At 25.7% G+C, this 20,138-nt stretch overlaps 1 protein-coding gene across 1 annotated transcript; it reads right to left on the reverse strand.

The window, feature by feature from the left end:
• Positions 1 to 1,198: 1,198 nt before the first annotated feature.
• Positions 1,199 to 19,705, reverse strand: LOC148227628 (very long chain fatty acid elongase 7-like). The gene is made up of 6 exons (XM_088202621.1): positions 19,535 to 19,705; positions 5,332 to 5,495; positions 5,070 to 5,260; positions 4,920 to 5,000; positions 2,208 to 2,507; positions 1,199 to 2,138 (listed from the first exon to the last, which is right to left on the reverse strand). Exons 2-6 carry the CDS (start codon positions 5,393 to 5,395, stop codon positions 1,893 to 1,895), a joined length of 882 nt encoding a protein of 293 aa, XP_088058747.1. The 5' UTR covers positions 5,396 to 5,495; positions 19,535 to 19,705; the 3' UTR covers positions 1,199 to 1,892.
• Positions 19,706 to 20,138: the final 433 nt, after the last annotated feature.

Raw genomic sequence — 20,138 nt, forward strand, 5'->3', positions numbered from 1 at the left:
AAATGATGTAGTTTGCCATAAATGATGACTTCCATAAAAAGGGCAGATTCTTCACTTGCTTCTTTAACTTCTGTTTTTATGCAATGTAAGTGTATTTATTTAAATAAGCACATGATACTTTACTAAAATGTAAAAATATCATTGAGATCTTATATAACTGTTTATTATTATTATTTTTTTCCATAGATTTTCAATATAATTGTACAATTGTTACTAGATATTAGTAGTAGTAGTAGTGATATTTAAATTACAGTTATTGGCAATTAAATATAGCTAGTTATCTAAACAAAAAATTCAAGAACACATTAATGGAATCGACTCTATTGTTGTTACTGTTGGTTAAACTTAGGCTCACAAGTAAACATAAATTTTGCAAAACTACGCTTCTTTATTTAATTTAAAGCAAGAAATTAATGACTAATCTAGTATTTTTATACAAAAGATGATTTGTGATTCATATCAATATTCAAATATCAAATAAATTTGCCTAAATTTTAACTATGTGCAACTATTCGTCAAATATTTGTGGAATATATAAATATACAATTTTAGTATATTTATTTGTATATTACAAAAATATTAGAATATATAAAAATTAAGCGATACATATTGGTGACCTATTAAGAAATTTATGTCACCCCAGATTTTGGTTGTAAGATATTATTTTTGTAAATTCAAATATACATACAACAAGTCATTGGAAATTTTAATCTACTTTATAAATACCAATATATCGTTGCAGGGTAGATATAACCGAAGTAGAATAAGCAGTCTATATGATCGTATTAACTGTGTATAATTACCATCAGATTCCATACTTACCGGATCTTTGACCTTATTTATAAGTAGATATTCAATCGTTAATCTCCGGTTAAGCTTCATATTATAAATAATTACTCCTTCTGAGAGACATGTTTTCTAGTTACATTACTATATACATATTTGAATATAAGATTTTTATTTAATTAAATACATATGTTCATATAAAAAATATAAACCCAATAAACATAAGTATAATACAAATAATTACAATCATAATACTAAACATAGTAATTAAAAGTTTCATAAAATAAATCATAAAAGAGAATATTTATATTTTTAATCAATTTATATCTAAGTGACGTAAAAATTGAACGCCGACAACATTACCTGATGAACACATCTAAATTTAACTAAAAATTATAAATCGCGTATAAAATTTCGTATATTTATATTTTTGCAAAATAAACTTTTCTCTCATACATTGCACAAAGAATAACATTTTTTTTGTTAATATATTTAATCACATTTTAGAGTTTATTAGATATATCCAATCACATTGTACGTATAATAATGCTCTGCGACGTCATATTGAAGTTTGCGAGCAACATTCATCCGCAATTAATTTACGTTTTAGAAGTCATTTTTAACACCTTAAGCGACAATAATTGAAAATTGCATTATCTCAAAATTCGAGAAATGTGTATAGATATACATATATTTAGTATATATGGCATCTCACCAGTAATAAATTGGTTTTTTCATTTAATTATATACCACTAATACCTGAGTATTGAGACGATTACATACATATTTAATACATTCAAGAAAAATATTGACTGACAATCACAATTTTTTGGAAGACAGACTTATATACCTTACACATACTTTGATTACAATCTATACAAAATAAGGTAACGTGTGATACAAATATTTAGAATTCAGCCACTTTTAAGCTCCTTCATTACTCAATTATTGATTCGTTCAATTCCAACCGTTTGAGCAAATATTTATATACCATTTTATGATTAAAATTAAACGTAATAACTTCAACTAATTTCTTCGTTTCAGCTTTGTCACGATGGAGAATAATTGTATATAAAATTTCACTAATGGATACATCTTAGCAAAATTTATGAGCTTTTGACTTTTCCGTTTGTGTATTTATCGTCTTCCGATTTATGCACCTTACCGTTGATTTTAGCATGACCGTTTGCTTTTGGATCTTGAGGTCCTTTGTACGATTTGTTGTAAAAGTCGGCAAACAAGAAATAGAAGAACACTGCATTCGGTAGCGTTAGGAATACTGACCATCTTGGGAATCCGCAATCGTAGAATATCAACTGAGACGAATGCAAGAAAGTAAAGCAGAATTGCAACTGAAACATAAGAGTAACAAGCATTGAGTATATATTTTATTGTAAATTATTTTAGTATTTTAATCGTACCATTTGCAGGTTGGTTATGTACTTCTTCCACCAGATGTACTTTTGGTATTGAGGTCCCATGGCGGCTAACATGTAATAAGAGTACATTATTATATGCACGAACGAGTTGATCACACCGATGAATGTTCCATGTCCTCCAGGATAGTATTTAGTTGCTCCCCATGATATCATTGGCATCACAGTGTGGTGATACATGTGCAAGAAAGATATCTGACGATCTTTTTTTCGGACCACGAAAAATACGGTGTCTAGAAGTTCTGAGATTTTGGCTAGGAAATAAATATAACACCCTCGTGCCACCTGTAAAATGGCACATACATTTTTATTATGATTAATTATTTAAAAATATATTTTTAATGTTTAATTATATTTTTACATATACATAAATCGGTAATATTTAGAGATTTAATAAATAGATGGCGTTCAATTATATTCGAATTGATAATACAATGTTTTTCAGTATATTATTTTATTACTGTTAAGCAAAATTTAATTAAAATAATTTTAGAAAAAATTAAATTACTATTTTAATTACATTAAAAAATATTTTGAAATATAAACATTTATAAAAATATTAAAAAATAATTTTAAATTAAAGAAATTTAAGTTAATATCGTTTTATAATTTAGTATAAAAAACGGTAACCAGTTTTAATTAAATGTTAATTGAAAAAAAATATATGGACTTATTATTTAAATAAAAATTATAATTTTTCCTTTTAAATATAAGTTTTTTAATAAAATATTTATTTAAATTTTTTCCTCAGAAACTTTGTATTTTTTTATTTCATTATAACATTGATAATAAACATATTTCCAAACGATTAATTTTTAGACACGAGCCGCTACTGACTTAGAATACAAAAATTCAATTTACAAATTAATATATTAGCGCATTAATATTACTTTAAATAACGTCTGATTCAATGACTTATAAATTATATTATTTTTATGTTAGATTAAAAAAAAAAGTTGTAAATCAACATATTATTGATTCGATCAAAACATGTTTACAAACACTAACATAAACGGTTAATAGTATTTTTATTATATTGCACAGATAACAAATTACCTCAAAGTTAATTTCATAGTCAAGAAACTATGTATGTAAAATGTATTTTAATTACTGACCTAATCAATCTATATATTTAGTTATATTAAATTAATTTGTTCTGACGCTATTTGTGTTGATACGCACCGGTTTAATAATGCGATGACTCATCGTGTATAGAATGCATACATACATAAATATCTAAGCAGATACTATGTTATTATATTGACGATAATAAATTGAAAATATGTCTATAATGTTATTTTAAATTCGAGCTATGATAAGAAAAAACCACTGTACTTTTCGTTTTTATACTAATTTTTTTATAGTTTTGATTGTCAGCAATATGAACGCGTAGTTTGTGTTTAACAGTCAAGATATAACGATGCATTTTATCACGTTCAGCGATTCATTTATTTTTGGGATGACGGAAATTTGCTTTAAATTTTGCGTAAAAAATAAAATATGGTTCAGTAAATGAGTGCAAATTTAAAAAAAGGTCTTTAGCAATATGTCAAAAAAATGGTTTTATAATATAATACATATTTATAAAAGGGCTGTGACAATTTTATAACAACAAAGATTATGTGAAAACATTTTAAGCTTGATGATAAATCACTTCTATATTGCTTTTTAAGGAAATTGTTATATTGTACAGTAAAAACACAGCATGATAATGAAAAGAGTAGTAGCCAAATTTGTACCAAAATATGTTGAATTTTAAATAAAAATTTTGAGTATTCGTCAAAATTATTTATTTTTGTAGTAATATGACAGGCTTTGGCCTAATGCCTAACAATATGGTTGAGACAAACAACAACTACTTAGTAAGTAGCGAGCTGATATTTCGAAACAAATGTCCAATCATTTCAATGGAAGCTCTAGTAAAAAAGCACGTCAAGTTTGATTGAATGTCAAGGTTCTGCTCACTCATTTTCTTTCATTATGAAAACCAATCAGTGATGATCAATCTTGATTAAATATTAATCATTAATTCCTATCTCTTATACACGATAAAATTAAAAAAACAGGTTCATATGCGATTCGAACCCAGGTCTTTTAGGATTTACATCACTGATCAACTAAGTCACTAATGACCTAGTATTATTTTAATGTGGCATAACACATGGCGCATTTTTATATTTCATCATAACATCAAAGCAAATGTTCAATCGTTTTAATAAAAGTGATTGTAAAAAAGCGCGTCAAGTTCGATTTGATTTAATAAACATAAGTATACTACGTAAATATTACTACTAAAGGAGTGTTACATAACAGTTTTATGACCTTTGCGTAAAGCAATCCAAATAAAACGACAGCAATTGTGGTTACAAAAGTTTGTACCACGATAATGCGCCACCTCAAATTTCACAAATTATAAGTGAATTTTTGGTTTAAAATAACACTACTATGCCACAGCCACTGTATCTTGTGTCTTCAACTTACTTGATCACAAGTAAGTTGAAGACACAAAACTAATTTTTATCACACCTGAAATATTATAAATTTCTCGCTGCGCGGCTAATTAAATTGTAAGGTTTTACCGAGTAAAAATAATTTATTGCATAGCTTAAATTGGAAATAGTTATCCATACTATTATATTATTAAAAAGGTGTTTATTTTAAGCAAATATGTAGTTATTTTATTATTTAAAAAAATACCCTCATAGCTTCTTCGGTTTCTGAAAAGTCCACTGGTTGACATTTCCAACTGTATTTAGTTAACCACGCGGCATCTAAACCCTAAAAAATATTATTAAAAATAAACACAAATTAAATGCTAATAAAATATAGATCATTTTTAATACTCACCTCATAAAACAGAAACACGCTGACTAAAACTTGTAAAAAGTTATAAACGATCAAAGTTTTTTCCAGCGAAAACGGTTTCCTATCCTTCATGTATCTTGGTCCCCAGCTATTAACGAAATAAAGATAAGCACCTAATATTGTCAATCCTGGCATTGGATCGCTTATTAAGAACCAGTGATTGGTTCTATGATCTAAAAATTAAAAAATACATAAATACAGATATTTAATCTTAATTAATTAATGATTTAAAATTAAATCTTACCCGCCAAATCAGTAAAGACATAGTGATAGAATTCTGTAACAGTGTTGTTATATATAGAAGTCATCTTGAAGAATTATTTAGTTACACTCTCGGACTAAATGTGTATATGTATAAATGAGACAAACGTTGACTTCTAGATCAGCACCTCATAACGTTCATTATATCTGAAACAATATAAAAAAATATGTTACGTCAAGGAGAGTAAATAAAATTTAAAAACCAGTAGTAGTATTTGATAACGATAAAAAAGTAGAACGCTACGTTAATATCTGTTAAACAAAAGTGAACGTAATAGTAAAATTATACAATATATTTTTTTGTAGATTCGGGAGAAAGCAATTTTATTAGATGACAAGATTAAATGGCATATTTTTAAATAGGAAATCAATTTTAATTTTATACGGTGAACGACAATTTTTTTCTGTGACTGATTAATTAATGTGCCTATTTGTTATAGACATAATTATCAACACTTTAACGATAGGATAGGTTTCTAAATTGCTATTAAAATAAATTACTTATGTATTATATAATTGTTTAGTTCTTTGTATGCTTCGAAACAATCGATAAATCTGAATGTCTATTTAGGTTAATGCATTTCCACGGTTTGCTGCACATCTGCATTGATTCAATGCGCAATTTTATGTTTAGATGTTTGTGTGAAGTTTAAAAGTTCGATATGTATTCAATAAACATATATTTAATACCACTTGTATGTATGTATACTATACATTATAAATTAACAATAGCTTTTATTCATAATAAATTTAAGTAAAAATTGTAATGTCTTCTATTATATAATTAATATTACTACTGTAAGAAATGTGTTTTTTTTATAAATATAATAATACTAGTAAATCTTTACCATAGTTTAAATTAAAAAACCTAACTACTTTTAATTACATTAGTAACATTCAATACATACATATAACAAAATACAGAAAATAATTGTGTATTCTTACTGGATGATTTTTGTGCGTATAAAACGCACATATATTTTGGTTTTATGTAGTTATATAAACACTTGACACATCGTAGCACCATAATTGTGTCATTTTAGAGCAAAAATCTCCAACCGTGATTTATCGCGATTATTTGACAGTCGATTTCATACGAATTTCGGTCACGTGTCTTCAAATCGGGTTCTGCGCGAACCGGTTCGAGAATCATCTCTTTCAAAGTACGTGTTTATATTACATATTCTTAGATTTTAACAAAGCAATGATTCGATGCAACAGAAAAAAATGTTCGGAGAGCGTGAATGTTATGTCGTGCAAATAAAACGAAGCGCTTCGACCCAAATCTCGGGCTCGACTGAATGCCACCCCGAAAATAGACAGGGTGGGCCGTTGAGAGGGGTCGAAGTGTATTTGTAATGCTCGGGGATGTGTTGGTTTGGGGTGAAAACATGCTTGTCAAACTTATGGATTCATATATATTTTTAATATATTTTTTAACGCCGCATATCAAAAAATACAATCAAATCGCTGAAGTAGATTATTTAAAATCTTAAAAAGGGTCTAATCAAATCTTACAATTTTATTGATAAGCATTTAAAAAATAAATATCAACTAAGATCTCATATAAGCTTCGCGACTGCTGTAGTTCTTGGCACCCAACACGCGCAGAAATTGCGATAGTTAATTTTTCGGTAATTAAAAACTTTTGAGCCATCTTATTTTTGTTAATGATTATTCATTATTATTTTTAATTATTTAAATAAATGTCACTGATTCCCGAATAATTATTAAATTATATCAAATAAATATTTAAGCACATAATAGACTCATCACAATTATTGTTTTTAAAAGTTACATAAAATAAATTAAAAATGTATTTATAAGACTAAAGAATAGTAAATTTTTCCTACTGTTAAAGTCTAATAAAGAACTCATTCAAATGGGTTTAAGAAATACTTAGCACATTGATAACAAACATTTTTTTTAATTATAGAAAAAAAGATTAAGTAATTAGTTTGAAGATAAACTGAAGTATTTAAATGCGTTATCCTATTATTTTTAAAAACGTGAATTAATATTGTTTTTACTAAAATATAATAGCTAAAAATTGCCTTAAATATATTAATTAAAAATTGCGCGAAAACTTAGTTAAATAATATTTTTTATTTTTACGGCATTAAAATAAAATAATAATTGAAATGAAAGGCATAATTTAACATTTGTACTAACTGTACTGTCAAACGTCAGTTTAAGCATAAAGTTAACGCAATATTGTTTTTATTGGCATTTTAAGCACTCAAATCGTTTATTTCGTTCTTAAAACCTAACAATGCTCCCGGGATACATTCACGCAACCCTTGAAGGCACATTAACGTGGTTTGAGAACCACTGAGTGTACTGGAGCGATTTCCTAACGCGCAGTCTGACACGAGAGTTTTCCTTTTTATTTATTCAGCAACATGATGGGTTTGCGTTTTTTGGCAAATGGTTTCACATGTTTAATTAATTTTTATATTAGCTATAAAATAAATAATATATTATATATGTACTTATTATTGATTTAAATTTTACAAAAAATATTATGTCGATTTTTATCTTAATATGAAGCTCAATATTTAAATTTTTTTTTGGTATGTACCTTTATGAGATTTTTTTTAACATATAGCATTGACCGGAGGTTAAGGGTTAAATAAACTTGTTTTTGTTTGTAGGTTAGTTAAAATATGTAATCAATGATTTATTGTGCGTATAAAAAAATATATACTTATTATTTTATTATTAAAAAATATTTTATGTGCTGGTTGTACATTGACGTGTTGCGCATGTGCTAAGAATATGAAGCCTTCGATACGCACCTGCGTGCCGTAGTGAAGAGTTACCGTAAAATGGGGAATACAAATTTAGTTAGAATGTTACTAAGTGAATGATTGGATTAGAGCTTTTTTGGGAAAATATTGGATAAATATTACGATGGTGATAATAAATATTCATTTTAAATGAAATAAGCAAATAAAAACCTGTTGTTAAATATAATTTATGTTGTCATGATAATATAATATGTAGTTAAATTCAATATTTAAAATCTATTATATTTAATCATTAATTAAGTATATATAATTTATCGTTAAAAATCAATAAATATATAATAAACTGTATTGCTTTATTCAATGAAATTAAATTAAAGTAAGATCATCTAAATGTATCTGTTTTTTCTTATCTATAACTCCATGTTTTTTTCAAAAGCAAAAAATTCATTACACTGTAAATTTGCCATGTATATATTATATTTATTAAGTTCAAAGCTTTATAGTAACGTTATATGTACATATGTATGTATTTAATTTATAAATAATATCTATAAATGATTTTAGAATATTTTGTATAAGCGATATTATTGTATTAATATTTTATAATTGTATTATTATTTAAATTACAATATTGATTACTCAATATTGTAATTTAAATTTTCGGATGTCATTATTTGCAAAATAATATTACAAAATTCCGGATCCGAAATCAAAATATCGCGTAATCCGCTTTCATACAAATGTTCTCTTTGTTGCAAGCATTTGGTGAAATGTGAAAGTGTCCATTATTCAAAAATAGTTCGAAGTGGACAAACATAATATATTTTGGCATCGTTAGATTGTATCACAACGCTGTTTGTCCGACTACAAAATATGTAATTGTCGGCTCTGTTACGAAATACTTTTCACTACTTCCAAATACCACAAAAGACTAATTTAATTTTTTTGCTCTAGAGATTTATACGATTAATTTGAGTATTATTTAATCATAATAATCAACTTATGGTAAACCTACATTTTTATTAAATATATAAATCTATGTATAATCAAATATTTACCAGGCAAGAAAAAGAAAAAATGAATTTGTATACATACAATATATATTTTAAATAAGTTAAATTCGCTTTTTGTTATAATAACTTATTGATTATTTTTGATACTACTATTCTAACATATATAGCAAAGCCAAGTACAATTTTATCTCCTAAATAGTAAGTATTTATTTGAAAATATTGCTATTTCAAACATTGAAAAAACACATTAGAAAGAAAGATGGAATTAATATTTATCAGATACATCTAAAGGTTCTAAATATTAGTTTTTCTTCTGTAAAGTGAATTATATACTCCGTTAGTTGGTTTAAATAAATACCTAGTTTTATTAGGAAAAGGACAGGAAATTAAAGATAAGCAAATAAATCTTTAAAATATACTAACTACTTTTCTTTATGTAATTAAAATTAACTATTTAAGCGCTGTGTTTAAATTTTATTCTACTATTAATAAACAATATTTAGAATTTAATAATTTAATTATCATTAAATAGACGATAAATATATTTATTTAATAAAATAATAAATTTGATTACCAAATTAAATTATTTCAAATTTAAAAAATCATGTTATAAATTATTTGAATTTTAAAACTATTTTTATAACATTAAATAAATATTTTTAATAAAAAAATTTAATAAGCATTAAATATACGTAATTTATATTTTGTTATTATAGTAATAAATTTAATTATAAAATAAAATTAATTAATAAACTGACAATGTTTTTTTATGTGAAAAGAAGAGGGTATTGAAATTAACTATATATATATATCGGTTTTAAATTATAAATTATTATTTTTACGTTAAAAATTTAACCGTAACGTTCAAAATTATCATTGAAAATTGTTAAACAAGTGTATTTTGATAAACGATTTTCAATCTGAAAATAACAGTTAATTGAAATGAACCAGATACACTCAGAAGGTCTGTTTACTACATTTATATTTGTGGTGTAGCTATGGGACGGGGCGGGCCGCCCCGGGCGGCACTTGCTTGGGGGCGGCATATTCGCGATGGAATCGTCTAGTATGGTTCTTAACCCTGAATGAACTAAAACATATATAAATCCACAAATAACAAGAGCTTAATAATAACCAATTTATTATTTTAAGAAATGTTGATTTTATGACCCTGCAAAAAAATGTATGGAGGGGGGGCAATTATAAGGATTGTTCTGGGTGTCACATACTCTAGCTACGCCACTGAATAGTGGGGTCTGAAAATAATACTAACTTAATAAATATGTGCATACTATTTATTTAAAAAAAAAACAGATAATATACAAGAACCTGATACCAATTAATTTTTTTGTAGTCTCGTAAGATCTAATAATTATCACATGTATAAGTATTCACCTGAAAATGTTTTCGATGAACTAATAATATTTTTTCAGGTGAAAAGAACAAGTCTGTTTTACTACATTTTTTGATTACTACAATATGATTACTACATTTTTTACTATAAACAAAATTTACGGTAAAATTGCAAATTTGAATGTAAGGTCCGAAAATAGCACTGAAAATGAATAATAAGTGCACTTCAAATACTTGATAATAAATATTCGTTTTAAAAGAACAGGAAATAAAAAATAGCCAGATATACCCGAAAGATCTCATACATATTTTCCTTTTTGTAAAACTGACTTGATTTTTACAATTAGTAAAATATGATACTTCGAGAACTGATAACATCTTTTTGTGTAAAAATAAGAAGTAATTAAAAACAGATTTGCTCGAAGCACCTGATTTTAACCTATCCTTCTATAAATGTAAGGTATAAACCTAGCACATTAAAAATTGTAAAAAATGTGCACGTTTGTAAGCAACCGATAATAACTTAACTATTACTTTCCTTTTTGTAAAGTTGAAAAATTCAACGTAAAGTTGAAAAATAGCACTGAAAATAATTAAGTAAGTATATTTAACCCTTTGAGGAGTATCGCCGTACATGTACGGCGGTCGATATTTCACTGTATTGAGGTACCCCAGATAGTTATATATATACATATGTATATAAGTGAAGAAATAAAAAAAAACATTATAAATATATAATATTTTTTTTGTAAAAGATGTCTATATAAGATAATACCAATAAATTAAAAAGTACGAAATAGCTAATTTTTTTTAAAATATCACATGAATTACGTAATAAATGATTAAACCCTTGAGTGGTTGATTTTTCCCGTTTGATTTATATGTATTTGTATATATAGTTATATATGTATTTGTATATATAACTGAATAAATATAAAATGAAAAACTTTATACTTATATAATATGTTTTAAAATTTAATTTAATATAAATGATTTTTATTTAAAATAATATCAAAGTACGTAAATAAACATATCATTTTTTTTATATGCATTTTATAAAAATAATAAGGGTCTCTAAATTGATATACAAATTTACAAAAGCCGAATAATATATAATATAATAAATATTTAAAATAAATTATTAAATCATAGTAGTACAAAAATAAGTAAAATAATTCAAATCAATGAAACTAAAAGGATTACTGATTTTAATTATTAATATTTACTATAAATGCAATATTAAATAATGATAAATAAATAACTACAGAAATAATTATGGATTTACGTATAATTAACTCACTCTCAAGTGTATTCTATCAAATTAACAAATATTTATAAATTAACTCACTACTAAAAGGGTAAATGAATAAATAACATTTTTAATGGAAAGAATAGAAATTGAATATAATAATATTCATATGTAAGATATAATAGCTATTTTATTTTCTGTAAAGTTAACTATTAGGTCTATATACATAGCTTTATATATAAAATACTATTAAGCATTGTTTTATTTTAAAACGCAATAAATACAAATCATATAATTGAAATTGCAAATTAAATATACATACATATAAAAGTTTCTTGTACCAAAATAATTAAAAAAATAATAACAATAATTACTTCATTCATATTTGACATTGATTTGAGTAAAGGGGTTAAGAATTTTTTTACTTAAGTTGCATCTATTTGAATCCATCATATATATAAATCCATTGACGTTGATGGTATTAATTTATAACCTTGTTATTATTTTATTGGAAACGGCAATAAAAATATATGTTTATGCGAATTTTTAAAAGCTTCATATTATATATGAATAATTAATAATACACCTCACGATGTTTATTAAGCCATCCTCACTATATATTTATAATTAATTATATGTATTTATATTATTTGAATATATAATATGTTACGTATACAGAGTGAATATACCAAATCATCTCTTGTATTACGTAGTTAAATAATATAAATAATATAACTACTAAATGACGACCACGCAGCAGAAGAAATTCTGTGATTGTTTTTTTGTGTGGCTATAACTCTTTTTTGTAAATTCAAAAGCAAACGCGTGCTTTCACTGCCGTAATAATCATCATCGTTACGCTAAAGATTTTAATAGGTTTCGTTGAACGTAAAAGTTGAACGTAACAATAATTTGCGTTTATAAAAAAATAATACAAATTTGATTATTGCAATACGTTTCGTAATATGTACGAAATTATATTAAAGCGTCTCAATGTTATTCTAAACGTTCACGTTCAAGTTCTTGAACGTTGTTCAACCGTTACGAAATGCGTAGTATAAAGTAAAAAATACAATATAGTTTATATAAAAGTTTAGGTTACAATTGACTCACCATTGACGATGTTGACCATGCGAATGTCACCAGTGAATTGAGACAAATTTACTTACGAAGTAAGCCTTTGGTAATGAAAGTTTATGGAATTCTATTGCTTAATACCATTTCACCGGATTTGTGTTGATGAAATAAATAAAAGGATGTTTAACACAATGTATTGATACATATAGTTTAATTATAACATCGCATTACTGAGAAATAATAGTTAATTATTTATTCTATATATTTCGTAATAATACATAAGATGGTGTTTTAATTGATGTTATTGTATGATAATTTTTTCGCGTGCTGAAACCAGAATGCATATTGCATTAAGTGCACAATTTATTGATGGAAATTAAATAACTTTAAAATTATCATACATTAATCAGTACCAGGTAGAATTCCGTCATATTAAAAATACGTTTGTATATAACAATAAAAATATTATAACCAATAGTGCAAGTCATTTCAAATTATAAAAATATATGATGTAGTACATTTATAGTCTATGCTTTAATACGTAAATAAATAATTGGTATAATTTATTTTCAATATCACATGCTATTTTTGTGATATTTGTTTAAGCATAATACATTTATTTTTGTATAATTTTTATCATTCTTATACATTTAATATAAAAACCTGGTTTATATTTGATTATTTTGGATACAGATATTTAAAATTAAATATTTTCATAAACAAATTGAGAATTAAATAATAGGTTGCAAATGGGTTATGATTTACTTGTAATTTTAACCGCTTGAAGAACTTTTCATGGCCGTTGCTGGACAATTTATATACATTTTTTTCACTTTAACGACAATTTTTGAGGTCAAAGTTAAATCATTTTCGTCACATCATTTCAAGTTTATACAGAAATATATTTTTTATGTAATTTTGACATTATGTATTTTTATTGGTATATGGAAGATATGTTAAACTTACGTAAGGCTATAAAAACAGAATATTTACAATTTAACTAAATATACTTAGTTAAATTGATTTTATATATTATATATGCATATGTATGTATATATTAGCAGCCGGTCAAAAGAGCGTGCGTCAAATGAGCGCTGCATTATAAGCGCTGCGTCATAAGAGCGTTTACCAAAGTAGCGCTGTAACAAAATAGCGTGCGTCAAATGCGCTTACAGAAATATGAGCGTTTGACAAAAGAGAGCACGTCATAAGAGAGCAAAAATCAAGTAATGAATATTTTAGGAATTAGGTATACAAAATATATGTTAATTGTGAGAAATTTCAAAAAATAAAAATTCACGAGATATAGGCGTTAAAATAAGTATTATGTGCCAGAGCGTAATGACGATTAAAATGATTAGTCAATGAAAACATTATTATTTATGAATTATTACGTATATACTATCCTATGGTTCTCTATCCCCATACGTACATTATACATATATTTTTACTAAAATGAAACGCTGATTTTGAATTTATCATTACATTTGTTCTGTAATGTTTCATTAAATTGCCAAATAATTATCGACTCGACTTGCCAGGTGTACGGCTCGTCCGACCTTTTTTTTAAATTTATTTTAGACAACTACACTTAATCGCTAATGTCGGCTTAGTACGAATGTTATATAATATATTTTTGTTAATTAAAGGATTATTATTTTAATTGTTTAATCTGTAACAAAATTCATATACACATATGATATATGCTTGTATATCAAAAATTTCCATATCTATGGTCAGAAATGAGCCAAGACGTTGGGTTAATTTAGTATTTTGATCAATTATTGTGGTAAGTATACATAAACATATGTTTCTATTAGTCCTAATGGATCTTCTCCAGTAGATGGTTGAGTTTTTTATTTGAATTTTACAACTTCAGTGAAAGGTACATAATAGAGTTGCGAATAATTCGTGATCATGGCCGGAAAATCACGGCCGAAATATAGAATACAAGTAAGCATAAATCGCGATGAATCCCGAGATTTAATATATATATATATATATATATATATATATATATATATATATATATATATATATATTTATGAGCAATATTGCCTACGGACACCATCGCGATCTTACTTGATTGTGAGCGTCTGACGTTTCGAAGAGTCTGCCACTCTTCATCCTCGGAGACTAACTGAATGAGCTAGTCTCTGAGAATGAAGAAAAAAATAATAAATCTCCTGATGATGCTAAGAGTGTCTTTGCGAAATATGTATATTGAGAATAAAACTCAAAAAGAAAAAAATGCGATCTAAAACACGTAAATATATATGTAAAATATGTAAAAACTAGTAATATTTTTTAATATTATTATTTAAATATTTTTAATAGCAGTATTTATTATATAGGATTAATTGGGTAATCTAATAAAGCTCGTAACATAAATATAAAAAAATATATAATTAGTATTAAATTCGTTTATCTTACGTATTCTTTTTTTTAAAGTTCAATTAATTAGTGAAATATAAAAAGCCCTTTAACATGGCATACGTGCAATCAAAATATAATAAGTAAAAGTAATTTAAGGTTGTATATAACGAAATTATGCCAGGAGTATCCACTTCGGGTATTCGAAGGTTGACTTGTATGCTATTTTCGACAATATATATAAAAATTTCGACCTTCAATACGACCCAAAAAAATGAAAGTCTCACGATGGGTAAAAAGGTCCAACGCAACCCAGTTGCATAACAATTATGATAATTATCGACGATTTGTTTTTGATTTATGCGATAATTGTAAAACAAACACTACATCGAATTATGCAAAAAATACACAGTGAAAGCGGTATAGAAGAGAATCGTTATAGAAAAATCGTACCGGTTTGCTCTTCTCAACCATGAACTTAGTTTTATGCACAGATTTGTTAAGTAATGCTGTTACGACACGGAAGTTATTTTTTTCATTAAAAAAAAAATTACCATGGCTCAGTGAAATTTAGACGTAATTGCACTTTAGATAAAAACGTCAAATCACACTTTTACTTTTACGCCGAAGCAAAATGCGTTCGGTTCGGCTCCGAGAGATGGAGCACAAGAACTACCGGGCGTTCCAAAAACACAGTATTCCACATACTTTAACTGGTTAAAATTATTATGCAACAATAAAGGTTTCTTGGTGCAGCCATGTAAAGCAACAAACCAGTCTCAGCCTCGATTGCAACTCGAATGCGTATGCACAGATGTACGATGTTGCAAAATACCGCCCGTATTTATAATAAAACTTAATCTGAATTATTCAAAGAATAGTCTAAATATTTGATTTTAATATTGCAAACAAAGCGCAAAGTAAATTGTTTTAAAAAATCCCATAAGTGAGATTATTGCAATTATTGTTTAATATTTTTAATTATATGGGAGGTTAAATTAACATAAATAATGATCGGATTGCATGCATATTTATGTATGGAAGATCTATACATTTTAATATTATTATATAAGATTATTCCACAACTATATCACGACACATTCCATGGCGCTTTTATAAAAAATAAACAATATTACAATATATGCTATTTAATTTATGTTTTTTTTTTATTATAATAGCAAATATTTTAGTTGCTACTGACACACTTTTGATTGTATCGAATCATTATATCGATGACCTTAAGTGTAAATTGGTTAACTCTACTTATGGATGTACATACATGCTTTAATAATGTCATTTCACTATTATGATACAAACGTTATATAAATCTCACATATTATTCATAAAAAAGCGACAAAGCTTTTTTGTCATTAAAATTGTATAAAGCCAACAATTTGTTCATTGAGTGTAAGAGCAATGAAAATTTTGACAATGAAAAGAACAGGATATAGGAAAAATTGAACTAAACAGTTTTTTAAAAGTCACTAATCGATGTAGCTCTGTACAATATATAAAAAAATAAAATATTTTTTTTCCTCTATAAGTATTATACATTGACAATTAATAGGATATTGCTTGGATATTTATTATTGAAGATTTAATTAGATTGTTATCCTTAAAGGACATATTTTGCTACAGTACGGAAAATATTGAAATCAATTTTAATATATTATATTCAATTTTAATATGCAAAATTCATATTTTAAATTGGTTATTAGATTTTTTATTGTTACTGCCGTTAAAAATATATCAGTTGATGTTGGGTATAGTATTTTATTTTTTAACGTTACGTACACCTTTTTTTATTAACGAAATATTATTCAGATTATTTAGATATCACTGTAGATAAAAATCGTGGCTTTAATTTCTAGTTGCAATTTAAAAGCAAGAGGTGTATTTTTCATTATTTAGAATTCCATCTTTATGAGTGAAAATTATATGAAAATAAATTTGTAATCTTTGTCAGATATGGCACAAAATATATAAACTTAATCACGAAATATCTAAATTTGTAATCTACAAAATATTTCATTACAATTTACTACGAATAGATGACTGAATTGGGGTTTCAAATAATGAAAAAAGCCGAATTTATTTGGGATGGTATTTCTAATCGCTAAAAAAATAATTCATGTTTTGTCAATAATATAAATATAAAAAATAATTAGATATGCGTATATATTTGCATTTTTTAATATGCTTATATTCAGAGCTTAACACATTTTCCCCTATCTATTTATTTGCCATTCATTAACAGCTTTTATAAACGTAAATAAAATAATTATTTTAAAAGTTAACTATGCGTAAAAATGTTTTCCACAATATTAAATATTTTTGCGGTTATTTACTATTCTAAGAGATTTTTATTTTAGTTTCGTAGTAGTGGTATTACTACATCATTTACGTACAAAAGTATACTTAACCAATTTAAATTTAAGGCCATTGGGATTTGTTACAATAAACAATTGGTAATCTTTGAATTGCTGAATTTAAAAAAAATATTTATTATAAATATTTCGTTGCAACATGACATGCGTTAGCCCAATGCGTTACATTAGAGTAATAAAAAATAATGACTATTAATTAAGTGGCGAAATATCAGTATTTAAAATATTATATTAATTATAAACTATAATTACAGCTTATAATTATTATATTTTTATTTATGTGTGATCTAACAGATTAGCCAAATACGTCACGATGGTAAAAAATCAATACAAAAAGTATAATACAAATAATATTAAAAATAATATATAATAAGAAATAAAGAACATATTAAAATTAAATAAAACGAACTGAAACAACTCTAATTTATAGTTCAATGTGCAATTAAGGAGCGGGATGGCGAAAGCCATAGGAAAGCAATCTCTAACGAAAACGAGCACAAAAGAGAACAACGCTCATAAAAGAAAGGCGCTGGAATACAGGAACAAATAATAACCAAATATTCTCTTTTAAAGGTATATTAATATCCCTTTGTGATTTTCTTAGAATAAGAGGGATTTGGTTATTCCTGGATTTTAAACTATATACCACGATTTAAGAATGATAACTGTTGGATCGATTGATTCAATTAAAATAATATCTCTTATACACAATAAAACACTAGGGTCTATATGAATTTTAAACTCAGGTCTTAGTTAATTACTGATTCCCTTGGTCTAATATGCTTAATTTTCAATAATAATATATACATTTTATAATATAAAAATTATTACATATTTGTAATTTTAAACCTGTATTTTTAACTCTACAGTGTAAAAGTTTTAATTTGTAAGAAAATACAGAAACATTTCATTCAATAAATGGCAAAGAAAATAAAATTATTATTCATAGTATTTTTTAACTATGTTTATGAAAAGTTGATCAGTTTGTCGAGTTAAGTAAAACCTCTATTGCAAAACTAGGTGAATGGTAAAGACGATTGCAGGTTTCAGTACAATAAAGACATACTCACGATGCACTATTTGTGGCGTGAAAAACAGTTATTTAATTAAGTCATTACACATACTGCCATAATAGTACAAAATTATTTTACCTCTCATTTTTATTATAAACGGTAATTTGTATCAAATTATTAATACTACATTCATACATCTCAGATTGACGTATTTGTTAAAAAACTGTTTTTTATATTTAACGTATAATATAATTAATGATTTATTAGTCAGTCCATTAGATATGTTTTTTTTTTATAATAATTGTAAAAAAAAACAAGTTCTAAGATCATACACACTTGAATATTATTGTTAGTCAAAAATGAAATGTCACGGTCAAGTGTCACTATTTTCGAGCTTCTAAGATGAACAGATTTAATTGCTTAATTAAGTTGTATACTTACAAGTCATTTTTATTTAATTTAAAAATATATGGCAATACATGACCCATATATACAAATTTATAAAAAATACTATCTGTAATGTATACAATAATAACAAACGTCGAATACAGTTGGCATAATTAGCAATACAAAAGATCAAACGTTAAAAACGTTAACGAAAAAATCTATCTACTTTTCACTAATTACAAACGAACTTTTCTTTGTGAGATATGAACTTGAGCATAAAAAAATTATACTTTAGTAATAAATTTTATGTTAAATTATTTTAAAGTAAGCCTATGATATTTGTAATGTAAAATATATATAGCGAGTACATTGAATAAAAATATTTATATAACATATTCATTTATAGAAATATAAAATATTTCATAATTATAAAAAAAATGTTGTTATTAAACGCAATTAAAAAAATATATATTTTTTTATATTCTGTAGAACAATCACAAACTGTCAAGTACACTATTTAATTATATTTGTAAATTAATAATTGTGTTTTTTAAATGTGCATTGCTGCTATCCAGATCTTTCACCTGTTATTACAGTCTGAAGCTTTTGAAGCACATTTCCTTTGGTTTTAGATTCACTAAAAATTTTATTACAATTCTGTTTTAATGTTTATCACAAGACTTATTGTCTATTATATATTTTTTTCCACGGACAAACTAAGAAGCTGTCGCTCGATCAGCGGTCTATTTGCGACTGGTTGACCGCAGGTTGAACACTTGCACTCATCAACCCCCGCCCAAGCAGTTTCAACACAAACCCATCACCAGCGAGAGGTTGTGAAAAGTCGGCGGTTTTTCACAAAAATGTGAGTATTGCGCGCTGGTGTCTGTCACTGTTGCGTCATTCGCGCAATGAAGAATTGTCATCCTGGCTCTTTGGGTTCTAAGTTAATGTTGATACTGTGTAGTATTTTTTAATGGAAAATAATTTAATAATCAATGAAATAATATGAACCATTAGAAATGGCTTAGAATATATTGTATAGCAAGATTTTTTTTATAAAGAGAGGCTTAGGATATAATATATAAATAAAATTCTTCAAGTACAATTTTATTAATTAAAATATGCTCTGATTCAAAAAACTTAGCAATGAATAAAAATATTTATTTTAGAAGTTGAGAAGTTATC

The sequence above is a fragment of the Plectrocnemia conspersa genome, unplaced genomic scaffold, assembly GCF_051122295.1.
Source record: "Plectrocnemia conspersa isolate PC_06_02 unplaced genomic scaffold, ASM5112229v1 ptg000013l, whole genome shotgun sequence".
NCBI lineage: Eukaryota > Metazoa > Arthropoda > Insecta > Trichoptera > Polycentropodidae > Plectrocnemia > Plectrocnemia conspersa.

Bases quoted from the DNA above. Each gene is read 5' to 3' on its own strand.
- LOC148227628 (XM_088202621.1), bottom strand. From the start codon at position 5,395: ATGACTTCTATATATAACAACACTGTTACAGAATTCTATCACTATGTC. The intron at 5,001-5,069 runs GTGAGTATTAAA...AATATTTTTTAG, and splicing joins GCGTGTTTCTGTTTTATGAG to GGTTTAGATGCCGCGTGGTT. The intron at 2,508-4,919 runs GTATTTTTTTAA...GCCATTTTACAG, and splicing joins AAACCGAAGAAGCTATGAGG to GTGGCACGAGGGTGTTATAT.